General features: G+C 34.7%; 1 protein-coding gene and 1 long non-coding RNA gene across 2 annotated transcripts in view; one reads left to right on the top strand and one right to left on the bottom strand.

Moving 5' to 3' along the window:
- Positions 1 to 542: 542 nt before the first annotated feature.
- Positions 543 to 12,896, bottom strand: LOC140669658 (dynein axonemal intermediate chain 3). Its single transcript, XM_072899675.1, has 13 exons — positions 12,710 to 12,896; positions 11,642 to 11,826; positions 10,927 to 11,358; positions 9,666 to 9,986; positions 9,220 to 9,468; positions 8,869 to 9,027; positions 6,140 to 6,465; positions 4,127 to 4,461; positions 3,671 to 3,899; positions 2,610 to 2,910; positions 1,911 to 2,087; positions 1,340 to 1,684; positions 543 to 749 (listed from the first exon to the last, which is right to left on the bottom strand). Exons 1-13 carry the CDS (start codon positions 12,894 to 12,896, stop codon positions 543 to 545), a joined length of 3,453 nt encoding a protein of 1,150 aa, XP_072755776.1.
- The window catches only part of LOC140669662 (uncharacterized), a 63,500-nt gene continuing 50,092 nt past the window's right edge, over positions 7,477 to 20,884 (top strand). Inside the window, exon 1 of the long non-coding RNA XR_012047370.1 lies at positions 7,477 to 8,153. This is a non-coding gene — a long non-coding RNA (uncharacterized lncRNA). The remainder of the gene's footprint in view (positions 8,154 to 20,884) is intronic.

Raw genomic sequence — 20,884 nt, forward strand, 5'->3', positions numbered from 1 at the left:
TAAATGAATGTATTGTATATGGCACTGCAAAAGTGCACGGTACTCACGTTTCATTTTCCAAAGGTACAATTATATTAAGACCATGCATTATCGCAAATGGAATCAAAATCATAAATTCAATTTTAGAATCAAAAGCTACGGGTCTACAAAGAAATATGGTTGTAGCCATATTTCTTTGTAGACCCGTAGCTTTTACATCTGATTCGTAAAATAATGTTACTATAATAGATTATAATAAGCGTATAGTATTAAATTTTGTTTATCTACAAATTATCACATATTAAAACTTTTATCTTCTTTTTTGTTGATTGTAACTAAAAACCAAGCGAATATAAACAATTACTGTGTCTCACATAATAAATTAATCTTCTGTCCTGCATTTTTCAGACAAATCTAACGAATATCCATATTATAAGAATTTGTAATCGTTAGTTACACAAATTCATGAGATACGAAAGAACGCAAGTTTAAAATGTAAAATGGAAATGTACCTTTAATGCGCACGTCTTGTATCACGTTGCAGGAAAGTCGTGATACATCGTTCACATCGTCCACTTTGCCGTCTTCTTCAGCTTGTTTAACTTCTTGAGTTCGATGTCCATCGATCTTCTTCTCGACTTTCCTTGCACGAGTACTTTGCGCCAGTTGAACGTGCGTTCGAAAGGTGCGCTCTTTAATTTGGCCAAAGCCTCGGCTTGTACTTCCATAAAATTGTATATAATTTCTTCCTTTGGGTCGGCAAAAACGTCCTTTTCAACGGAAAGAACAATTAGTATCTAAAGACAACATATCGTTAACTTATATAATTAAACACACGATATTTTTCAACATATAAAATGTAAAATAATACTTAAACAAAATATCTTGCAAAAAATAAATAAAAAATATTAGTTTGGCAAAAATATCGGTTAAGTTAAATTATTTTGCAATTTTGATCTCTAAATAAATCAAATACATAAGCGACGGATTTATTTTAAAGAGAGGAATTTATAATATAATAATTTTAAAAATATCTCTGCAATATAATCATATCTTGCAAGAAATAAATAAAAAATATTAATTTGGCAAAAATATCGGTTAAGTTAAATTATTTTGCAATTTTGATCTCTAAATAAATCAAATACATAAGCGACGGATTTATTTTAAAGAGAGGAATTTATAATATAATAATTTTAAAAATATCTCTGCAATATAATCATATCTGCGTATTGATATTTTATCATAATTAATACTTTGCATCACAATATACATTTAATTTGCGCTATTATTTACGTAAAAGAATTTTGCATTAATTATTTGCGAAGGATTTCCGCTAGATTAATTGATTCCCTTGACGTACTTCTTTTCGAAAAGCGGTTTCCTCCTTAATGAACTCGTCGATCGTTAAGCGTCTATCGGTCGCAGAGACTGGCAAAGGGGGCAACAAAGTTTCACTGCGCTCCTGCTCCGGAAAGAGGAATACGACAGCTTCCTCAAAGATCTTGTCCTGTAGGTTCAGGATCTCGCGTATCTTGCGCTTCTTTGTCCTCTTCTCCTGTCGCAATCTAAGAAGGGGCGCGCGCTGTCTTTCGAGAACGTCCTTCCTCAGCCCTTTTTTCTCTAGGATCAGTCGTTGCATGCGCTTTACTTCCATTGACATCCATCGTTCCTTGGCTTCTTCGAGGAACTGCCAGGGCTTCCGCTGCTGAATAGCACGAAATTAATTTAATAAAAAAAAGAGAGATAAATTAGAGTTTACTTTTTCGTAAGATGTGTTCAACTAAATCCGAAATATATCCGAGAATTTACAGGAGACGTTATTCACGCGATTATAAACGTTCGTGAACTCAGTTTTGAGCGTGTGTTTTATGTGAATAAAAAAAACAAAAGTCATTGAATTATTTATCAATATGTAGCATGTTAAATTGTACTGTGGTCTTCGTAGGTGTGGTTGTGCGAACAGTTGCTGCGATCGTGTCGACTTTAATCCGCTGCTCGGTTTCCAAACGTTTTTTCATCTCTGCCATTTTACCCTGGTTTTTCTTCATCTCGATATCCTCGCGATTTGTTTCGCGCCATGTTTCCTGCCAGGCTTTAAACTCTCTTATCTGATTGTATACGGAAATAGAAAATTGTTTATGAATGTAGAAGAAAAAGAAATTTTATTATCAGTTGAGACAGTTAAATTTACAGCAAATCACTGTAAAAGCAACAGAATAAAGATCTTTTTTTTTTTTTTTTTTTACGATCGCGAATTCCATTCAGATCGAATATATTTTCGTCTCATAGAAATGTAAAGTTTTATGAATCGCGTGGAGATTCAAACGCATTTTGTTCTGAATGTTACATCAATGCATCTGAAGATATCACATACCTATACATACCATTACTTTTATAATATCAACGGAATAATTATGTTTAATAATTCGTATGATTATATTAATTCTTTATTGCTTTATGCAATGTGTCTGCAATTCTTTTTTTATTCTTCATAAAGTATATTATATTCGCTTTTTAAAAAGTAAGTTTTTTAAACGAAAAAGATATTTTTGCTCAGGCACTTAATCAGACATCTAATCGATATCACTCGCTCTGTATATGTCGGCGCCTCACTTTTTATGATCCCTTACCCTTTGAACTTGTCGATCGATGAACTTTTTCAGCCACTCAACGTCGCTCACGTCGTACGTCACTAAGACACGCGGTGCCGTGAACACTCTTAGAGAACCATTGAAATCGCAAAATCCGACACATTGCGGTTCAAGCGGCAGCTCGTGCGTATAGATGCCTGTAATTATCCGTCCGGACAAGCTTTGCACGAAACTCGGCTCGTGACTCTTGACCACCAAATCCCAAATTTCTATGGTTCCATCCATTCTTCCCAAAATCAAAATGGTCGGACGCAAAATTCCCCAAGAACACGCTGTATATCTATATTTTGTAAAAAGCGACAATAGACTGACAGTCGCGCTCTTGTCGATTTTTTTCCTTTACATATGATCAATATATTGTTGTAATAATTACATTGTATTTGGAAGCTGATTTACATGTATGAGGTAAACTTTAGCTGAAAAGATTCTCATAAACGTTGGAATCGCAAGAGTTCGATTCGGCAACGTTCGAATGTACATGTATATAACTATCTATGTATCGAAAATAATTTTCATAACAGACTAGTAATAGTACGCGAGCGTGTTGTAAGTTATGATCATATTGTCATGCAGATCATATCGAAAGTTCGATTTGTCGAAAACTATGCGCGGAACGTGAAGTGCGAACGAGTTCGTGCTGGGCAATACGAAACGCTACATTGCAATTACGCACTGTGCATTGTGGCAATTTATCGCGCGAGAAGGGAAGAGAGAGAGAGAAATTGCTTGTTATTTTTATCGTTAATAAAAGGCCTGTCGTGCCGCGCTTATGTATATTCATGACCATGTTTCGCTAATTCTCGCGCTATCGACGCTTCTCTCTTGCAAGAATAATTTCTCGACTCACAATTCTCGCGATATCGCACGTTCAGTTAGTTTCAACTCCTTCTCTCTTTTGCATTTCATCTATTAAGCAGAATTAACTTTCTTCTTCGTATATATACGGCGAAAATCACTTAGCGCCCGATCGTTTACTTTAACGCGAAAGCAAAAGTGTCAGATTTATTTTACTCTGTTACCCTCTGGTTACCCTCACCCACCTGACGTTGGACTTCTTCCAAATGAGCGGCTCGCCAAAATCATCCCTCCATATAGCGAAAATTTTGCCTCCTATCGTGACCACCATCTGTTGATAATAATTGGATCTAACCGAGTGCGTCACCGGCCCGTCGTGCGTCCTCTTTATCCAAAGCCATCGTGCCGTTTCGCGATTCACGCTCACGTCGGTGGCGAATTCGTAGCCGGTCCATGTTATGCAGCCGAAATCACCTGTTGCCATAGTTCATCGCTTTAACCACTTTGCGTCGTTGATATTATTCAATTAGATCGATCTTATTAGGTAAATTTTGAGCATAATTAATGGTCTGTTTAATTAATGGAATTTAAATTGTATTAATATTAATAAACTTGGGAATATAATCGTATCGTATATCTATGTGAATAAGGCAGGAAATTGAATCGCTGTGTCTAAGGAAATATTATACGAGATCGTTCACCTTCGACGGTTCCGACGAGCATCTTTGGTTCCATGACATAGTCCGGCTTCTCGATTATGGGTCTATAGTACTTTCTAATTGTGATGTCGTCTCTTACCGGGACCGGTTCGACTTGGTCTTTGCGAAACTTTGGATTGTACATGCTGAGCGTCGTTATCACGAGCTGCCGACTCTCATCCGGATATTGAATCACGAGGATGTAATCGGGCTTCAAGACGCGATCGAGAATCTTAAAGGGCGACTTGGACCGCGTCATCAACTCCTGGATATCTGGTTGTATCTTTCTCTTTTGCTTGTTACGAACTTGTCGAATGTCCTTTTCCGAAGGTTGCCATCTTTTATAGAATTTTATTGTGTGTTCTTCATCAAAAATAAAATATATTTTTTACGTTATCTCATTGTTGATAATGAGATAACGTAATGCGAATAGTTATTAAAAGTTATAATGCCTATTTTTTTTCATACAATATGTGTGTTTTATCGTGTATGTATGTATGTGTTTTTTTTTTTATATGTGTGTACGTCAAGTATCTTGTATAAAAGATAAAATTTTAACAGTTAATGAGCTATAAGTCTGAATTTATTATGAGATTTTAATTTTAATCTTTTATTCGGGTAGAAAGATTTTTAGTGCAATTTTATGATATATGCCTTTCCCTTACTAAAATGTTGAGAGTAGGATGTAACGTCGTATCGTGCCAATTTCGTACCGAGCAAGGAAACAGTTCACTAGTGTGTGAGTATCTACATATCCATTGTGACACAACCGAAATGAAGAGCGACTCTCCCTCGCACCCCAATGGGCGCACACAGAGAACAGCGAGGGCAAGGAGGTAGTTGACAGGTTCTGAGGACTACTTCGAATAGTAAAGGACGCGGGAAGGATTAGGAGCGAGGGTTGAATACCGATCAACGATTATAGAGGAATAGTCTATCCATTTTCGGACCATATAAACGCCAACTTTGGAGGAATCACGAGGAACAGCAGCGAGTCAAGTCGCAGAACCATTACGGTTCCGCAGATCGGGGGAGTTTCTTGGAAAGGATGGGCACGGGGATGGGATGAAAGCGGAAGGCGAATCGTCGTCTCGCGTCCGGAGAGAAGGACTCGAAAGGCAAGTCGAACGGTGACGATGTTCGCTCTTTAACGTTTAGCTTGCGACAAGTTTCCCTCTCGTGGAACATTCAAAGTCGCTAACTTCCAGTCTCGGGAGACGACCGGGAACCTTTCCCGTGGTTGCCAATTGGTCGCTAGCCACAGCCATGTAGGTTGTTCTTGTATTTTTTAAGAAAAACGATATGATATTTTTACCTGGGCTACGATACTACTACAAAACTACTACGAGAAAAATATATTTTGACATCTTTTTACTTTTGAAATCAATATTTATAAGATATTTTAGAAGATGTAGCACAACATGTTAAAAATATTCATATTTTCCAACTTTCGTAAAATTATTAATAATATTTGTACTCTCTTTCTATAAATATAGACTTTTAAAATAAAATAATATTAAAATATATTTTTCGTAGTAATAAAAAATAATATATATAAGCTTCTAAGTATACAATTTTTTTCTGTTTTATAAAAGCATTTATAGGATCTTCTCTAAAAGTTTTAAATTTTGAAATCAAAGGAGCTCCATACTAGTAATTTAGAAAAATGAAAAGTCATTTTTTAAATCTTTATTATAAAAAATCATAGATTATATTTATGAAAAATGTTTCGCGCGTATAATATATTTTCCCGTTATCATATATGCATAATGCTGCACAAGATAAATATCACTTAATTTAAAATGCATACTTAAAACATATATATTGTACATATATGTACATATATCTATATATGCATACGTATAAAAATATTTTTTATTTACACACATCTTATACTCTTAAAAAATTATTTTTCCATATAAATGTTTTGAAGAAAAAATGCTTATATTTTAAAATAACAAAAGAGTTGGCTATTTAATAATAAATTATTAAACCTTGATAGACTATTGTACTTACTTAAGATCCCAGAAGGCGATCGTACCATCCTCGCTTGCAGTTACGAACTGACAGCTCAAATCGTTTAAAATCGCGTTGTCCGGCAAAGACAAGATTCGGCCGTTTTTATCGACTTTATGATGCGAGGGCAGCCAGATTACCTGGGTGATGCCCGCCTTCTGGCTGTACTTGAGCGAAGACATCGCCACCGGACTGATCAGCGACGTTACCGTCGTCTCGTGCATCCACGTCATCAGGCTCCTCATCGCGATGCTATACTTTGCTCCCGTCTGTGCTATCACCGATTCTACTTGCTCGATTTTGCCAGGAATGTCCCAGATAGCGATCTACTACAACGATACAAGCATATTTTACTACTATCCCTCTCATCTCGTTTCGTCGCATTCTACATTTTCGAATTTTACGATCGTAGTAGCAAATTTTCTATCCGTGTTTATTGCCTTTTTTTATCCAAAACTGGCTAAGTCGAGTTCGCAAAATGTATAGGATAATCAAAACAATTTGCGCGATCTCTTTCTTGTCAATAAAAAATTATTAATAAAATCATTAATACACTTATTAATAAAATATAAATCAACCCATATATATATATATATATATATATATATATATTCATTCATATTTTATTAATATAATATATATATAAATAGATGGAAAAGGTCAAATCTAACGATTATCACGATATATTAATTTAGTAACGATTAATTTGTTTATTAGTATTACTAATAAACAACATAGAGCTTATATCTAAAGATATCTTGCGCGTGAGCACTGATTAAGCGAGAGAGGAAATATTTCTTGTAGATTACGTGTGATGTATGTATGTATGTACGTGTGCGTACAAGAACACGCACATGTATGTGTATATGCGTGTGAATACATTTACTATATTTTGAGTAAGATAAAGGATAGAAAATATTTCTCTCTCTCTCTCTCTCTCTCTCTCTCTCTCTCTTTCTCTTTCTCTATTAACGAACACTTTGCAAGAATAAAAAAAGTATATAAACGGCATCTCTATAAGTGTTACAATATATGTAAAGTCTATAGTATTTATATACCGACCCCGATGTCTATTCGTTTTAATATTCCCGATAACGATCTCTTTTTATACTACGTTTGTGTTTCTCCGAAGTTGTACAAAGATTAATCGAATAACTAAAACTTCGACATTAATCTAATTATTATTATTAGATAAGCTATGTATTTTAACATTCTCGATAAAGTAGCGACATCGCGCCGCTATTTTGACAACGTCGTGTGAACGCGCCACGTGGACACGTCACGTCACGTGATCGAGATCGGAAACCGTTCACTTCACGCTTGACGTTGCCGCGCGCGTGTACAGTAATACATACAGTCGACGGTTACGGTGATTTTATGTTTCTTTTCATTTATCTCGAGCGAATATCGTATAGCAACGGATGTCGGTAGTGCTGAATTGAGTGACGAGTGATCGATATCCATATTAATTGTCGCGCGCGCGTCGTGATTAACGCATCTCTCAATATTCATAACTAATGTACGTTGCTTCGCGTTCCATTTTCCGTTACGCGCGTTTCGCGCTATTTGCTCGACCGACGACCGAGTGCCATCTAATATTCAAAACATCGAGAGGCATTGTGACAAGAGGAGCAACGAGAGACAGCCACGACGAATTAACGAAGACAGTTGAGCCGCATGCATACGATATTTGTGTTATTCGCGCTCGCCGCGATCGACAGACGCGCGCGTCACTTCTCGAATTTTCACGTCGTGATAAACAACGCCAAATCGGGAGTATCGGGTGTCGGGATATATTATATACGCGCAATTGCAATGTGTTTTTTTCGATATTTGTGACTGATATCGATTGTGTGATTATGATTGAATTGCAGAAGGACATGGAAGGAATTTGTTTACGAATGTACGTGTCTCGTGAGTAGTCAAGCGGACGCGAACGCATCGAGAGAGGCAACGAAGGATGGGAATAAGTTAATCGAGACAAAGGGAATTGTTGCACGTCTACAATATTGAGGTAAATGTTTATTTATTTGCGTTACTTACTATCGAATATTTCTTCTCAAATTCTTTTTTCTATCCTTTTTTAAATTCTATGATTATATTATCAAAAAATATTTATAAAAATATTCATATTTTTCTTTTATTATAATTAAATTGTTCCTTTTAATTAAATTGTCAAACATGATATACAGAAAAATATTTGATTATCGTAACAAAATCGTCATTGCGTATGTATAGTACGTATAAATGTATCTATGCTGCAGCGTATTCGATGTGAAAGTAAATAAATTTTGTTATTATAATTTAATTATTTAATATAACAATTAAATTTTGTCGAATAGATTTGTACTCATAAAAATATGAATTTAATTATTGTTAAACTGAAATAACTTTTGCAAATTTTATTATTGCAGCAAGACAATTTAATTAGTATATTTAAATAATTTTTATTGTTAGTAAAATTTCTCTAACAAATACTATTAATATTTTTTAGAAATTTTTTCTTGCTATACATGTAAGAAATAATGATATTTGCTAACGTCGACATAAAATGTGCTATTCTGTATTGTTCGTGAGAAAAATCTCTTTCTCTATCTATCTCATTGTGAGTAAAAAAAAATCTTTTTTCTCTATCTATCTCAGTCAGAAAAAATATCTACAGCAAAAAATAGAATATTTTGAGAGAAGAAAAGATTTGAAAAATATTATAAGTGATTGATTAAATTTACCTGGCCGTTTTTACAACCGCCTACGATAATGCTACCATCCAGAGGACAGACACCAATAGATGTTACTTCTCGCGGACATTCAAGGATCAGTTTAGGCGACAAACAATCAGTGAAGGACCATATTAGTATTCGATTATTGTTTTCACAAGCTAAGAATATCTAAAAAAAATGTGCTACTTTGAATTAAACTGTTTTTACATGTATAATATAAACGTTGCATGCGCGTTTATATTAATAAAAAATATATTCTATATTAGAAATTAATTTTTTTTTAAATTAGTCAATGTAAAGAAATTTTAAGAGCAATATATAAAAGTAAATTCGAGAAATAATCTGTGGCGATTGATAAACCTCGTCATAAGTTTTGGGACCGATCAGATTCTCGCCTTTGGCATGTTGCGTGTAAGTAGTTATCGCCGTTCCGGTCCAAAACGGATGCCAACAAAAATCGTTGATAACTTTGTCCGCGATGATTTTTCCGTCATAATAGCTCTGATGTTCTTCGTAAACTATCGGCACTAGTGCCTGCGTATCCTTTTCATTGCGCACCAGATTTGCAAAATCGTTCGTATATATATCCCACGTGGAATTCATTAAAATCTAAAAAAGAACAAAGTAGATATATTGGAGATATAATTGCTAATTGCATTATAAGCTCTTACTTAAAAATAAAATATCTTGAATATTTTGATAACTAATCTCCTAATTAAATTGCGTTTTACGCAATAAATGTTAAAATTGTTATTAAAATCTTATTAGAAAAATCGAGGCGAAAAATAATATTTGTAATGTATTACTTGGTCGCACATGTCGTCGGTATAACGTTCCAGGAAATCCTTCAAGGAGTCTATCTTGTCTTCGGTGTAAGTAGACAAATCGATTGTCTCGTATTCATACAGATATTGGTACCAGGAATTGACGGATATCGATGGCGCCGTTTGCGCCTCGTTGTGTTGTACCATTGGTATCACTTGCGTGGCCCTGCTTACCAATTTACGCCATACATTTTCGAATATTTGCCGGTACGGCAGCAACTCGATGTATCCATCTCTTTGATCATCCGCCTTTCTGTCCGTCAGATTCACTGACACGTTTAGCAAATTAGCTGTAGACGTCACCTAATAATTAAATGCAAAATATACGATCGATATCGACGATGCACATCGTACAATTTACGCAGCATATCTCACAAATATGATCATATAAATAATACTAATTTTGCGGGATTTATGAACTATTTCTTGCACTCGATTGAAAACGGGATAAAGTGATTAATAAATAATTTATTATAATTTATGAATTTGCCGCTGTATGATATTATTGTCGATTCACTGTGCAGTATTTATAGACGGGATTAGTAGAAATTTACGGTAATCGCTTTAATACCGTGGGTTGGAGTTAACATACGCGAGCTATCAATATCCATGTTCTGCACACGCGCAAGTCACGCATTAGTTAGTGCATGCTATGTTGTGTATGTTGTCGGAAGGTAATAGAAATTTTCAAAAATTTCCAACACGCTACACGACGCGAATTTGAACACGGTCGAATAGATATGCAAATCGCGAGCAGAAAGTTCGGCGAAGGAGAGTGAAAAGTCGCAAGTCGATAGCTACGTTAGCGTAGAGATATATTTGACTTGAGAACTGTTGACATTTTTGTAGTTTGCTTTAATATATTCGATAACTTAACGCTTAAAAATTATTCTTCCATTTTCTATCAATTTTTGTGTTTAATTTAACAATTAAATTTAATCCATATTATTTTATAACGGTACAAATGAATAATTCAGATGATTTATATGATAATTTTTACAACTTTGAAAATAATTTTTACAAGTTCTTAAAATATTAAATTAAACACTACATTATTCAATCCTTTAATTAGTTGTTAAAATATCATTTAGTTTTTTGTAGTTAAAAAATATTTTAGATTAATATTTTATTTCAAGTTAGAAATAGTAGATTGACCAGAGTATAACTTTTTACAACTTGATGCTAAAGAATTGAAGTTTTATGGTTCTTTAAATAGATTATGATTTTTTAATGTTATGCAAACCTCGATCTCGAATAGCGGCCTCGTATTTTTGACGACACAGGCGTCGACCTCGGCACCGCTACCTAAATCGTACCATCGACCGACAGGTTTGTAGATTGCATATCGCACGCGATTCTCGTGATTCTCTCTTTGAATTTGTAGAGACCTCATTATTGCATCTTTACTCTGTTCGGTGAGAACAATATAGAACTGTCCCTCTTTGGAAAGAGATGGTGCATAGCCGATGAGAATCTTTTCGTCAGGATATTCTTGAATCTCGTCCTTTATCGGCAGGAAGTCACTGCTCTCAGAATGCAGATCTATATTATCTTCGATGACATCCTTTCTAACGTATACCCATGGATATTCCGTAGTGACGTTCTCGCCGATGACACAACCGACGATCTTCTGCGTCAGCGGCGACAAATCGATTCTCGCTATTCCCAACATTCCCTGAGATAGAATCAAACAAATGTAATAAAGATATTTTTCTTTTTTATGTATACAAGAAACGTTTCGGATAAAAATTAGAGAGAGAGAAAAACATACATATGAGGTGTCAGAACGCTCGATTTAAATAGTGAATATTTAATTTGAGATATATTTGAGAACTAGCGATGAATTTCTTATTCGTGTGTAAATTGCCTGTAAAATTCTATTTAGTACAGCAATTCAATTAAAGACGATATGAAATTTCTAAAATAGAATAAACTGCTGTTACGGTGGAAATATTCACCATCGACACGGAATATCGAACTTTCTTCTTCGGTTCTGCAGCTATCTGCGCTATGTCAAATTTCCAAATGTCGTTCACTGACGGCCCAGAGGAAGCGAGATCGTAGATAGTCGTCCGTTTTTTCATCGGATCATCCATTTCTATACGAACGTTCTTCTTCGCCTCCTTCTCCCAATCTTGAATAGCTGAAAGGATAATGAAACAGATAAAAAGTAATTCAATTTTTTTTTAAGTAAAAAGTAATGACAATATATAAGTTAATCACAATCTTGAATCTTTAAAGTAACATACATAAATAGTAGGGCATGCGCTCGCATTTTTCGCAATTTATTAAATAAATAGTAAATTAATAATACTATTATAGCAAAATGTTAAGAGCGTTTAAATTGCTGAGGTTTAAAATAATAAAAGTAGTTACTTATTATATTTTAACAAGTTATTTAAATACAACATTTGTATATATTTATTAGATTTGCATGATTCATATATTTAAATAAATTAAAATTATAATTTCTTTTATTATCCGAACTTGCTACTTTAAATCGCGTCATTAATATTTGAATATGTACGTATTTATGGTCGACTAAGTTTACGTTTCATTGTTAATACAGTGCGTACTTCCACTCGACACGCGTATCCGATACGCATCATCGATCTTCGTTCGTGCATAATTTTAACCCATTCGTTACAAAGTTTCAATATTGGTACATTCGACATTATCGACATTCTTCTTGGTAATACAACGTGTTATATACTTTCGACAGAATACATATTGTCATTAAAGAATATGTATTTTTAAACAAATAAATTAAAATATATTAATATTACACACAAATAAAAAAAGTAACAACTATGTAAACTAAATATAGAAAAATAACAAGCGTTAACTTCAATGTTTTTTATTTTCTATATTTAATTTTTTGTAAATAACAGAAAAAATTGAAAAGAATTAACAGATCCGATGATTATAAGAGAAAAATATCATTGATAGCACAGATATATTATAAAATATATATTCACCAAAATTGTTTGGTTACTTGTCAGATTATCTTAAAAATCATAACCTACACAATTTCGCTTTTTCTTCTTCTTCCCATTCTCTCTCCTCGTAAGATTCTTCCTCTTCCGAGTCGCTAGGGTTTTCCATTTCAAAAAAATCATCTTCATATCTGTATTCTTGTTTAGTATCATTCTCTTGAAACGTTTCATCTTCCAATATTTCTTCCGTATTTTCCTCGTGTACTTCTTCGTCCATGATGTAAATTGCCTACTCGATTATATTACGTTTCCAAGACCACGTCGATGAGTTATGCACGAGCGACATATGAAGATACAACTACATACGCATTCGTAATTCATATGTATGTATGTATGTACATATATATATGCATACGTAACGCGCATACGAATCGATCGATATGACGAGACGAAAGATAGACGAAATCTTTGCGATAGGAATTGATTCACCCCGGTATAACAATTTTTTAATTTAAACTGTATAACATCGGCAACGCGGCTGACAATGTATATGGAGGTTTAACGAAATTTTGAATCGGGTACATTTGCAGTTTGATTGAACATTGAAATCTCGGGTTTCATCGTCAGACCGTCGTCCATCGCGAAGTGGATAGATGTTTCGGAATATCAATTTTTCCCTCGAAATACGTATACATGCGGGCGACGAGGGCGATTTAATTGTTTTTATATCAGGCGAATGAATCTGGTCGTTCGTGCACTTAACCCATTTCGCAAACTCGATATACCACAGGCATTGTCAGCGCTGACGAAACGTTTTGTAATCCAATGAGTGATTTAATTGCGCAGCGACCAATTCGTCGTTAAACGCGATGTATCACCAATTGATAATATTGGATTGAACAATTTATCTATTATAAATATTGCTAAAGTATTTATTAACGCAATAATGAGTAATATATTGCATATTAAATGAAAAAAGTATAAATTGTATATAATTTTGCAAATAATTATTTTTTACTATAAAATATTCATTGTATATTCTTCAAATGTGATGCGAAATATCTTTATTAAATTAAATAATTTTAAAGAAATATAATTTTTCTTTGCAATTATATATTTGAATATAAAATTGTGCAATTGTGCCATTGAGTTTGCTTGCTAGTATGCTGGGAATTGTAATTAAAAGGTTTCCATCAAACGGCTGTTTAAATGCAATTACCGACAGTATAAAATGTTTTTGTTTGTCAAAGCAAAGTTTTATTCGTCAAATGTAATAAATTATTACAACAATGAATGTTACATGCGATATCTTTTCTTTCTGATTAATATAATCTTATATAACGAAATTTGGCAATATATTTTTCATAAACGTCATAACTAGCATCAATCTGTAACTAATATTTTTGTAGTGAAAATGTTTTGCCATTGCACCAATAATTCGTTACAAAAGGCATATATTATTCATACATTCGGTAAAATATACACAAAAAGAGATTGGTGTATATCGTGGAAATGTTAAAGCGATTTTAAATTTTTCGTTTAGCAAAATTTATAACTTATCCTTCACAATACGGCAGTGAGATAAACTTACATGTACTTTGCATACATCTTAAAAATTCCCTACCCTTATAATGTTACGGTTGCGTAGAGAGGATCGCTCTACGTTAAATAGAGGGCAAATATTTATTCAAGATTACGGCAACGCAGATTACGATACGACTTTATCCTGCATGCAATGTATATATATATTTTCGCATATATATGTATGTATACATACATTGTATATGCATACATAACATGCGTACATATACGATTCTATTTAAAGAAAGGAAGCCTATGGCTATTTAATCTCGTCCGACGATGACGTTTATCTCAGTTTAGTGAATTATTTATCGAATAGACATTATTAGAAATAAAATAAATAAAAATGGAAGAAAAATGAAAATAACAAAGAAGTATGTAAATTATTAAAAACATTGAAAATTGTGAAATAAAATATCGGATGAGATTATAAGAATAAACTAGTGCAAATGCAAATTAATCGTGCACTCTGGCAATCAAAATATACCGCGTTTGAAATATCTGGCATACACATTGTTGCGTACTCTTTACGTACTATTTTATTTGCAGCATAATTCTTTCGATTTTTAAGTATTTATTAAAAATACAACGAGCGCTGTTTTTATTTTTGCATTATTTTTATTTCTTCTTTGAATGCTTACTTGAAAAATATATTTTATATTTGCCTTTTTATCTATCTTTCTTTTTTCCTATAAGTCATAAAAAAGTATCAGTTTTTTTTAAGAGCTTTCAGTTACCGTAGATTTAATTTCGCGCAAAGCGAAATATTGCATGTGCTTACGAGTTACTATTTCACGACTTTTTATATTAAAGAGATTCTTTATATATACAATTTTTTTATTTATTCGCTGTAAAACTCGCGTATTACATTATAAAGGCGGATCAGCTGCGTGAAAAACTTTGGCTACTTACTCTGTCATTTTGTCATCGCCAGACGTCAAAGCGATGCTGATGTAGTTTAAGTCTGGTATATTCAATTAAAAAATTGTCGATTGCATTATTATATGGTAACGAGATTCTAGAGTAAACATTCTGTATGTGTTTCGGCAATCGTTATTTTCAGCGTTTGAATAGTGGACCCGGTAATCGACGATTCGCACGCCCTGTTGGAAAAATAGATTCCGGCGTTTAGACAATTTGGCTTCGCGGCCGGGCGATTAATCAATTGCAAATATATACCACGTAGATTGAAAATACACGCTGCCTATTTCCTGTTTAATCGAATCAAATTGAGATGGTATTTTCCCTGTGTCCGGTCTCCCCATTTATCGGGCCGAAATGTCGAGTGGTGCTTTTCTCCCCGTTCAACGTAGAACGTAAACGACCCAAAATATACGCTCACTGACGATTAATCGATCAAAGGGAAAACCACGGAAAGTTCGTGCCGAGAAGGACATAGAAAAATATTGGGCAGAAATAACCTTTTATTATTTTCCTGATGTACATTATAGATTCGAATAATTTGCAAAATTTGGTTTTGCGATAATTTTGTCTATAAAAACGTACACGTACGAAATATTATCTTATTATTTTTAAATCACCTTTTAAATCACAATTATTATTTCTTATTCTCTGTGTGCGTAAATCTCTCATATCTCTTTATTTTTATCGTATATCTTTTTATCGTTAAATTTTTCACTTTTATATGTATATATAATAAAGAGATGAAAATAATTTATTCATAGTGAAATGATTTAAGTAGCCGGATGCAGAACTAAGAGGCACTTTTTTCGCGGAAATGCAAAGGATTTCATTGCAAACAGATGTTAAAATATATCCGGAGTCTTTGCGCGACACGTTTACTGTCGCGTTTTATTTCGAAAATTTAGAATAGAGCGCTTTTTTAAGTCCCGCCGGACGGAACTTTTATGCTGCTTTTGTAGTAGTCGACACGGCAACGACGGACATTTTATCGTTTTAGCTTTTATTCCGCGTACTCGCTCACTCGCTCGTTCGTTCGCGCGAGCTCGAAGCTCCCTGTGGATATAGAGAATCGCACGGGACAAACGCACGCGGCCCATACAAGTGACGCATTGAAAATATTGGGTTGTTTTTAACGCCACCGTTCATCCTAGCGACATGAATTTTTACGACGATTTGACAGCTGTGAGATTTTCATATGAAAGGATCTCCTGTCGAGGTCACGTCGAGAAAATTATTTGAGAAATAAAATTTATACTTCCGGCCTGGATTTTCGGAATAGACATTGGCAGCTCGTATATTGACAAACGATATTAGCACGATGTTGACTCGTGTATAAAAGCCATTTAACAAGTTAATTTCTCAGTTTTGTGACATAAAAATATATTCTGGAAAAAAAGTTATATATAAATTTATATTAAATGTGAATTTTTGGAAAAAGTACAAGCGAATATAAATTTCGATAATTATATTATATCTAACATTATATTAATGCGAAATGCAAGATATCATTAAATAGTTTTATACATATACATAATTATATAAAACATAACTGCATGTAATTATATCATTTGCACATATATTTTTTATAAACTTTATATTTAATATAAAATTTACAGTTTATATTTTTGGGAATATATTATTTTTAAATTTGACATATTAGAAAAAAATACATTTTGATATATTATAATTATTTAATTTCTAATTATTCGTTAAATACGTGTCTATTCCTAATATTGTTGTACAAGTTTCTGTTTTATTTATTTACTTCGTGGTAAAGATTTTCCGAAATTGAATCGTTTCCTTTCTCTTGCAAAAATAGAAGACAATAAATACCTTGTCGTTTGTGCTTCTGAAATTTTCATTCAAAGCGTTTCGAATGTCTGACGCGACGTGACATGAGCCCGAAATATGTATAACAGCTCAACATTCACCGAATAGACGACCGATTTAATTTTGCCGTGTCACTCGCTATCGCGCGCACACCGGCATTTAGCGATCGCGAGTTGCGCTCTATTTTCATTTCCATTATGAATAATGTCGAGGTAGTGTAAACGGCAGCGGCCTACTATGTCGTGATTTGCATGAGACCATTTTAATCGTAAAACGGCGACAACGATAATGGAACGAGGGCGATATGTAACTCGGAAAGAATTTCTCATGTTATAAGTATAAAAAAAATCATCTTGTGTGTGATGCTTCTTATCACCTCCAGTAAAATATATAAAATTAACGTATAACGATTTTTTTCTCTTTTACGTTTTTTACTTGAAAAATTTACGTAAAAATTTCAAGTTTTATATTGTGATGAATAACCACGTTCAGTACTGAATGTAAAATACGAAAATTAGTGGATTTTATATTTTCATATTCTTATATACAGTCCAATGAATTTAATATCAAATGTATAGTGGTATCTTTATTTTTATTTTCTCTATATATGCTCAACGCGTAAACTGTCTGTATTATAAATTTAAAATCAGACAATTATTTATATTATATTTTTGTTGGGGTTATATCTTTTATATGTTCAGAATTGGATAAAAGTTTAAGATGTCTAAGAAACAATTAACAATTTTTAATATATTTTATAAGAATCTTGACGATATAAGTGTGTAAAAAATAAAAGTTTGAAGTAATACAGGAATACCAACTTTACATTATTATTGTTATATAATACAAAAATTGATAATAACTTTTTAATCATTATCGCCATTTGATTTGTAATACTTTTCAATATAAATGCTAAAACTTTCGAGAAAGTGTCACATTAGCGAAAAAACTTTTAAGACACGAGAAACTTGATAAAAGATTTTTATCAGGAAAGTCTGAAAGATTCACGTAAGTTACTCTTTTTCACTTTTGTTTTATCGGTAATTGCTAAAACTATTTTTGAAATCACAAGGATCATATTTAACGATAAATTTAAAAGTACAATATAACAAAAATGTTCTATGTCCTTTCAGAATATTTTTAACGCACGAAATGACAATAAAGATTGACTATTTCGAAATACAATTCTCCAAAAAAGTATAAATCTGTAAAGTGCTCATAAAGAATTTCGGAACGCGGCCAAAGTGTACTTGGAAAAACGCGCTACACGCGAATCGCGTAGTCGGAATAAGGCCAGTATGCATTTTACAGAGGAAAATGCGGACGATATAATCCTGAAAGTCGGATACACGGCAGTGATGCGATGCAAAAGTGGCATGGCATGGTGTAGCATGGCATGCAGCATAAGGGGTTCTACGGGAGGTAGACGGAGCGGTATCGCATCGTCGACTCGTAAAATCTCATGAGGTCGCTGTCTCGGTATCGAGAGATGTCTCGTAAGCAGGATAGACGCTGGCAGCGAGGCGGAGAAAGACACGACGACGACGAAGAGGGTTGGAATGTCGCGAGACGTATATTCGATCTGAGTGAGGTAAGTCTGATCGGAAGAGCAGAAGGGGAACGGCGGTCCATCACAATTTCACATTTCACGAGCTGTTGCTGCTGCTGCTGTAGCGAGCAAGCGTTTTGCCGTGCATCTGTCGCTCGTTCGCTCGCTCGCGGCGCGATTTCCATGACCGTGGATATTTTAAAGGAAAGTTCGTCGACACGCCGTATTCGGCGCAGAAAATCTCTTTTCGTAACCTCGCAGGAAAACTCGGCGTTTCCGAAATATAATCCTGCATTTCATTCGCTCGTCTCTACTACATCTGTTAAAATGCAATTTTTGCGCGTAAAAATCGTGCAAATGATAGACAAGAAAAAGGAATACTCGTTTTAATGGCACTAATTTAGACACATATTGCATTCGTACAAGTTAACGTGCAATTGGAGAGATAGAGTTTATTATACAGATATGGAGATAAAATATTGTATTATTCATTTTTTTTTATTTTGCACCATTTTATATAAATTATTGTAGAGTAATTATTTAATATTTATTTATTTTATTTTTCCCTATCAATCAATAATAAAAAAGAAAACCATTATATCGTCAACTTTAAATGTAGTAATAATCCTTCTTTCTTAGAAAAATGCGTTTTTTTTTCATCGGAATATCACACTCGGCATTTTTAGCGATGCTTTAATTTCACTTATATAGTCCGAAAATTGTGCCAGGCCATTGTATAACTTTCGCCTCGGATATACATATTCCTCGGGGTAATCACGCGCAGACAGGTATCTCGTTAATGAAGGGAGAAAGAGGAGGCCAATCCCAGATCATCGAGATGGAAGCCGGACCGCGTAACACGATGCGTATCTGCGACGACGCGTAAGCCCGATTTACTTATCGGCGTTCTGCGAGGTCCTCTCTCAGCCAGTGGATGATGCATATCGGGTTAACGAGAGAACGTGCAACCGGGAGAAACGTGATTAGAGCGCGCGGGCGGAGGTCGTGCGCACACAGATGGACGACGGTTGGTTAATTTTCAATTAACCGAGGGAGAGCGAGCGCGCGGCTTCGCTCGGACGGGGGACACCGGATTATATCCGACGACGGCGATCGGCACGTCGGATAGCCAGGTGACTGCCGATCCGGGCTCCGCTTGTGTAATGTACACCCGGGTTTACACTACACACGTTGCGGGCGCTCCTCTTTCCGATCGCAGCCTCCCCTGAATTGATTGGACACAGCCGTGCAAGCCGTACTCGATTAAATCGTCGCGCGAATACGGACTGGTATCTGTCTCCCCCTTCTCATTATGTCTCCCACTCACCCTCTCTCTCTCTCTCTCTCTCTCTCTCTCTCTCTCTTCTCTGAGATTGCCCCAGTAAAGCCAGGTCTCTTCAAAGCACTCTGCGCGCATCAGTGTCGACGTAATCGCTAATTCATCGAGGGCTCGTGATCGGCGTCGCTATCATCTTCGCGTAATACCGCTAACGAAGTTAAATCGGGGATGTGGCTAGGAGTGGTAACCCGATATACGCATATTGCCGCTATAACGCCGTTTGCTTTAGCGTTATCCATCGTTTATTAACGATTATGTACTTCTGGGTGCAAAAGTAAATTTGTAAAATGTATATTCTTTTATGTGTGTTTATCAAAAGTTTATCTAATATATACATACATACTTTTTAATTTTATTTATTTACTTATTTAAAAAATTTAAACATACTTCAAATTGGCAAGAAAAAATTCATTATAGTAAAACGTTACAATAAAACGGAGAAAATAACAGATTTATCCTTTTTCTTGTTCTCTAACAGTGATTATGGACATTGAATTTTAAAAATGTGTCCAACTTCGCGTAATTGGTAGGCCGATATTCTTTTATCTCTCTCATTTTTTTCTGTTACATTTTATTTTTTTCTTAGTTAGTCGTTTATACTGGGGTCTTTATTCTCGCTGCTTTCTCACACCCCGAATGTGAAAAAACTCCTCCTTGCCGACGCCATTCAATTTCCCTTTTCTTCTCTCGCGAACACGACGCGAGCCGAGCCGCCATCTCGTTAGTAACGCGATCTTTTTTACGCGCGAGACAAGTAATTTTCCATCATCTCCATTTTTTTGTCCATTGCGCCGAAATTGCCGGTGCTCTCGCGTTACCGCAATTAATTTTCCGTCGGGTGGAAGCGCAGCTATCAATCGGGCGATGGTGAGGACGACGTCCTTTTTCATGGCGCAAACGTCGCGCCCATCCTTCAAGCGAAACTGAATCTTTATTACAGCGAAATACTACCCCCGTGCGGTAAGACGGGAAAACTTATTTCGTCGGAAGCTCTCGCAAGAAGATCTATATATGTCATGTGCTGCCGATTCGATCTTCAGTC

The sequence above is a fragment of the Anoplolepis gracilipes genome, chromosome 9 (assembly GCF_047496725.1).
Source record: "Anoplolepis gracilipes chromosome 9, ASM4749672v1, whole genome shotgun sequence".
Lineage (NCBI taxonomy): Eukaryota > Metazoa > Arthropoda > Insecta > Hymenoptera > Formicidae > Anoplolepis > Anoplolepis gracilipes.